Below are 6,248 nucleotides of genomic sequence, written 5' to 3' on the forward strand. Positions count from 1 at the left end.
TTCATTTGGTTTCTTCATATTTATTTGGAACAATAAATACATATATATATATATATATATATATGTGTGTGTACATATATATGTATATATATATATATATATATATATATATGTATGTATACCAGGGGTTTAAGCTTTATGGGGCAAACAGACACAACAGACAACACAGGCGTTATGGAGAAGTTAAAGCAGAAGGTGGCAGTAGTGCAACATGAAAGATGCCAATGGCCTTAAAACGTAGAAGAAGAAGGAGCATGACCGGAAGTGGAGTGAGCGGAAGTGGTAAACGTCGACTGTTATCGTTAGCTTTGTGATTCGTAAACAAGCATCATAGGAAATGTAAATGACTAAGTTAAAATTTGTTTTTTTGGCCACAACTCTTGTTTATGTATTTTCTTAATGTGACATTTTCTGAATATAATCCGAGCGCGTGTTTTCTACGTCCACTTTAATGTTAATGTTATCGTATTAGCATCGATGCTAAATGCTACAATAACAGCCCATTTCTCTTTCTATCGCCCACAGACCAGCGACGTACAGGAGAAGAGCCATGACGCGCCACGGGAAGAACTGCACGGCCGGAGCGGTGTACACGTACCACGAGAAGAGGAAGGACACGGGTGAGACCCGCGTCGAGCTGCGCGGCGTTACAGCTCACCGAGCTACGCGTAGCTCAGATGTAGACAAACCAAATAAATATGAACAAATAAATATCAAGAAACCAAATAAATATGAAGAAATTAATACGAACAAAGCAAATAAATATAAAGAAACAAAATAAATATGAACAAATAAATATGAACAAATAAATATAAAGAAACCAAATAAATATGAAGAAATAAATATAAAGAAACCAAATAAATATGAAGAAACCAAATAAATATGAAGAAATAAATATGAACAAACAAAATAAATATGAACAAATGAATACGAACAAAGCAAATAAATATGAAGAAACCAAATAAACATGAACAAATAAATATGAACAAATAAATATAAAGAAACCAAATAAATATGAACAAATAAATATCAAGAAACCAAATAAATATGAAGAAATTAATACGAACAAAGCAAATAAATATAAAGAAACCAAATAAACATGAACAAATAAATATGAACAAATAAATATAAAGAAACCAAATAAATATGAAGAAACCAAATAAATATGAGGAAATAAATATAAAGAAACCAAATAAATATGAAGAAAGCAAATAAATATGAAGAAACCAAATAAATATGAACAAAGCAAATAAATATAAACTAGTAAACATGAACAAATAAGTATGAAGAAACCAAATAAATACGAACAAATAAATATGAAGCTCAGATGTAGCTCATAATTTAGACTCGGTCACACCTGCCGGCTCCACCCACCGACCATAACTTCTCCATCTGTTCAAGAAGCTGCTTCCTCTGTCCATGATGTCAGATTATAATGTACTCATAGACCGCTTCACCTGGAGAGATAGTGTCATGTTGTTCTTGAACTAGCACACGTTATTGTGTTGGTGATGGTGCATAACATCGGTGGAGAGGATCTTGTGGGTCAGAAGCTTGTCCTCTCATCTAGATTGTGATTGCCCTATTCCTATTTCATGCTTATAAATTCACTTTTTCTGAACATCAGTGTGAATGTTCTGCGTGTTCAGTCGTTGTCATGGCAGCAGCAGGTCCCTGTGAGACCTCCCTGACTCACCTCCATGTTGTGCTCTCCTCCTGCTCAGTGGCGTCTGGTTACGGCACGCAGAGCATCCGGCTGGGCAAAGACGCCATCAAGGACTTCGACTGCTGCTGCCTGTCCCTGCAGCCCTGTCAGAACCCAGTGATGACGTATGTCAACATGCACACGCGTGTCCTGTCTGACCCTGACCTGTGACCTCACATGTACTGTCTGACCCTGACCTGTGACCTCACATGTACTGTATGACCCTGACCTGTGACCTCACATGTACTGTCTGACCCTGACCTGTGACCTCACATGTACTGTCTGACCCTGACCTGTGACCTCACATGTACTGTATGACCCTGACCTGTGACCTCACATGTACTGTCTGACCCTGACCTGTGACCTCACATGTACTGTCTGACCCTGACCTGTGACCTCACATGTACTCTCACATGTACTGTCTGACCCTGACCTGTGACCTCACATGTACTGTCTGACCCTGACCTGTGACCTCACATGTACTGTCTGACCCTGACCTGTGACCTCACATGTACTGTCTGACCCTGACCTGTGACCTCACATGTACTGTCTGACCCTGACCTGTGACCTCACATGTACTGTATGACCCTGACCTGTGACCTCACATGTACTCACATGTACTGTCTGACCCTGACCTGTGACCTCACATGTACTGTGTATGACCTGACCTGTGACCTCACATGTACTGTCTGACCCTGACCTGTGACCTCACATGTACTGTCATGTACTGTCTGACCCTGACCTGTGACCTCACATGTACTGTATGACCCTGACCTGTGACCTCACATGTACTCTCACATGTACTGTCTGACCCTGACCTGTGACCTCACATGTACTGTATGACCCTGACCTGTGACCTCACATGTACTGTCTGACCCTGACCTGTGACCTCACATGTACTGTATGACCCTGACCTGTGACCTCACATGTACTCTCACATGTACTGTCTGACCCTGACCTGTGACCTCACATGTACTGTCTGACCTGTGACCTCACATGTACTCTCACATGTACTGTCTGACCCTGACCTGTGACCTCACATGTACTGTATGACCCTGACCTGTGACCTCACATGTACTGTCTGACCCTGACCTGTGACCTCACATGTACTGTATGACCCTGACCTGTGACCTCACATGTACTCTCACATGTACTGTCTGACCCTGACCTGTGACCTCACATGTACTGTCTGACCCTGACCTGTGACCTCACATGTACTGTATGACCCTGACCTGTGACCTCACATGTACTCTCACATGTACTGTCTGACCCTGACCTTTGACCTCACGTGTACTGTCTGACCTGTGACCTCGCGTGTTGTCCTGTTCCTGTGCAGCTTAGACGGGTTCCTGTATGAGAAACAGGCCATCCTGGAATACATTCTGCACCAGAAGACTGAGATTGCCAAAAGAATGAAGGTAAACGTTCCTTCAGTCCTCTCCACCGTCTCACCACCCTTCTTGTTCTTCTTCTCATCCTTCTCCTTCTTCTTTTCCTACTTCTTCTTATCGTCTTCTTCTTCTCATCCTTCTCCTTCTTCTTTTCCTACTTCTTCTTATCGTCTTCTTCTTTTCCTACTTCTTCGTCTTTTTCTTCTTCTCATCCTTTTCCTTCATCTTTTCTTCCTCCTCCTCCTCCAGCTGAAGGCTCCTCCTCCACACGGGGCGTCACGTGGAAACAGAGCTGACCTTTATGTTGATCACCTGAAACAACTTCTAGTGAAATGTGTGTTTTCACATAATTAGAAATGGTTGTTCCTGTTTTCTTGAACCCATCTGTCTACCGGTCCGTCTATTCACCTGTACCTGTGCGTTCTGAGCCGGCGTGCTGCGTTTGTGTTCCTCAGGCGTTTGAGAAGCAGAAGCAGACGCAGAGGAGCGACAGCCGCCTGGAGTCCAAGTCCGAGGAGAGGGAGCGCGTGGAGCGGTTCAAGGTCCAGGAGAACAGCATCGTGTCCAAGCCCATCAACCCCTTCACATCTGGTGCGTGCACATCTGGCTCAGTGAGACGCTCCTGGGACACCTGGAGGAGGCCTGGACTTTCAAAGTGGTTATTTACAGGCCTGGAAAAGTCCTGTGGGGAAAAATCCGTAAAAAGTAATAGAAAAGTGTTTTACTCGTGTTCATTTACGCCGAGTTAAAATAATGAATATTCTTTTCAAAGAAAGACGCTGTAAATATGAGCCGCCATACGCTCTCACACTCGCAGCGCAATGAACCTGTTCACTGGTCATGAGGATGAACCTGTTCATTGGTCATGAGGATGAACCTGTTCATTGGTCATGTGGATGAACCTGTTCATTGGTCATGAGGATGAACCTGTTCATTGGTCATGTGGATGAACCTGTTCATTGGTCATGAGGATGAACCTGTTCATTGGTCATGTGGATGAACCTGTTCATTGGTCATGAGGATGAACCTGTTCATTGGTCATGTGGATGAACCTGTTCATTGGTCGTGTGGATGAACCTGTTCATTGGTCATGTGGATGAACCTGTTCATTGGTCATGAGGATGAACCTGTTCATTGGTCATGAGGATGAACCTGTTCATTGGTCATGAGGATGAACCTGTTCATTGGTCATGTGGATGAACCTGTTCATTGGTCGTGTGGATGAACCTGTTCATTGGTCATGAGGATGAACCTGTTCATTGGTCATGAGGATGAACCTGTTCATTGGTCATGTGGATGAACCTGTTCATTGGTCGTGAGGATGAACCTGTTCATTGGTCGTGAGGATGAACCTGTTCATTGGTCATGTGGATGAACCTGTTCATTGGTCATGTGGATGAACCTGTTCATTGGTCATGAGGATGAACCTGTTCATTGGTCATGAGGATGAACCTGTTCATTGGTCATGTGGATGAACCTGTTCATTGGTCATGAGGATGAACCTGTTCATTGGTCATGTGGATGAACCTGTTCATTGGTCATGAGGATGAACCTGTTCATTGGTCATGAGGATGAACCCTGTTCATTGGTCATGTGGATGAACCTGTTCACTGGTCATGAGGATGAACCTGTTCATTGGTCATGAGGATGAACCTGTTCATTGGTCATGTGGATGAACCTGTTCATTGGTCATGTGGATGAACCTGTTCATTGGTCATGAGGATGAACTTGTTCATTGGTCATGAGGATGAACCTGTTCATTGGTCATGTGGATGAACCTGTTCAAGATTCAAGATTCAAGATGTTTTATTTGTCACATACACACAGGGTGTGCAGTGAAATGAAAGTGGCAATGCTCAGCAGGAATGTGCAAGGGCAACAAGTACACACTATTTACAATAAAAAACAACACAATTTTACAGTAAGTGTGTGTGTGTGTGTGTGTGTGTGCCTAAGAGGGGCAGTTGTGTGGGTCTATGTGGGGGTCCTGGTGAGGTCGGAGTTCACAATCCTGATGGCCTGAGGAAAGAAACTCCGTCTCAGTCTCTCTGTTCTTGCAGCGTGACTACGGAGGCGCCTGCCTGACCGCAGCAGCTGAAACAGTCTGTTGTTGGGGTGGTGAGGATCCTTCATGATCATGTGGATGAACCTGTTAATTGGTCATGAGGATGAACCTGTTCATTGGTCATGAGGATGAACCTGTTCATTGGTCGTGTGGATGAACCTGTTCATCGGTCCCCGTGTGTAGGCCTGATCCCCGGAGCGGAGGCCTCCAGGCCTGAGGGCGGTGCAGCAGAGCCCTCCTCTGGCTCCGTGGCGTCCTGCAGCCAGAGCCTGCCCAGCTTCTGGATCCCCTCCCTGACCCCCCAGTCCAAGCCCACCCTGCTCAAGAAGCCAGTGAGTCAACGACCCGCCGCCCGCGGTCAGAGTGTTTCCTCTCTGATCCACGAGTCACTTTGACATGAACGCTCTTTGTGGTTGATCCTGAACACAACACGCTCTGTGTGCAGAGGACACACCTGCTGGTCACTATTTACACGTGTGTGTGTGTGTGGCCCTCTCTGTTTGATGTTGACCTTTAGAGCCTGACTGTGTAAACTGGTCGATCTCAGCTCGTCTCCTCCAGGCTGAAGTGTTCAGTTGTCTCTCTCTCTCCGTCCCTCTCTCTCTCTCTCTCCGTCCCTCTCTCTCTCCCTCCTTCCCTCTCTCTCCTTCCCTCCCTCCCTCCTTCCCTCTCTCTCTCTCTCTCCCTCTCTCTCCTTCCCTCCTCTCTCTTCCTCCTCTCTCTCCTCTCTCCCTCCTCTCTCTTCCTCCTCTCTCTCCTTCCTCTCTCTCCCTCCTCCCTCTCTCCCCTCCTCCCTGTCCCTCAGTCTCAGGTAAGTCCTCATGTCCTCCCCTGGACCCATTAAGATGATGAGCTCGGTCCTGCTCATCAGACAGCCTGTCCCCCAGCAGCGGTTAGACCTCATGAGAAGAGCTGAGACCCCCTGGAGGAGGAAGACCTCAGAGACCCCCCCAGACCCCCTGGAGGAGGAAGACCTCACAGACCCCCCCAGACCCCCTGGAGGAGGAAGACCTCCCAGACCCCCAGACCCCTGGAGGCCTGGAGGAAGACCCCCAGACCCCCCAGACCCCTGGAGAGGAAGACCTCC

General features: G+C 46.2%; 1 protein-coding gene across 1 annotated transcript; it reads left to right on the top strand.

Moving 5' to 3' along the window:
• The first annotated feature begins 245 nt into the window (after nt 1-245).
• nosip (nitric oxide synthase interacting protein) lies at nt 246-5,728 on the top strand. The gene is made up of 6 exons (XM_056407266.1): nt 246-339; nt 526-620; nt 1,725-1,830; nt 3,042-3,123; nt 3,552-3,687; nt 5,345-5,728. The coding sequence occupies exons 2-6, from the start codon at nt 551-553 to the stop codon at nt 5,554-5,556; spliced, it is 606 nt and encodes a 201-aa protein (XP_056263241.1). The 5' UTR covers nt 246-339; nt 526-550; the 3' UTR covers nt 5,557-5,728.
• Nucleotides 5,729-6,248: the final 520 nt, after the last annotated feature.

This window comes from Pseudoliparis swirei, chromosome 23, assembly GCF_029220125.1.
Source record: "Pseudoliparis swirei isolate HS2019 ecotype Mariana Trench chromosome 23, NWPU_hadal_v1, whole genome shotgun sequence".
In the NCBI taxonomy this organism is placed as follows: domain Eukaryota; kingdom Metazoa; phylum Chordata; class Actinopteri; order Perciformes; family Liparidae; genus Pseudoliparis; species Pseudoliparis swirei.

Bases quoted from the DNA above. Each gene is read 5' to 3' on its own strand.
- nosip (XM_056407266.1), top strand. From the start codon at position 551: ATGACGCGCCACGGGAAGAACTGCACGGCCGGAGCGGTGTACACGTAC. The intron at 1,831-3,041 runs GTATGTCAACAT...GTTCCTGTGCAG, and splicing joins TGTCAGAACCCAGTGATGAC to CTTAGACGGGTTCCTGTATG. The intron at 3,688-5,344 runs GTGCGTGCACAT...CCCCGTGTGTAG, and splicing joins CATCAACCCCTTCACATCTG to GCCTGATCCCCGGAGCGGAG.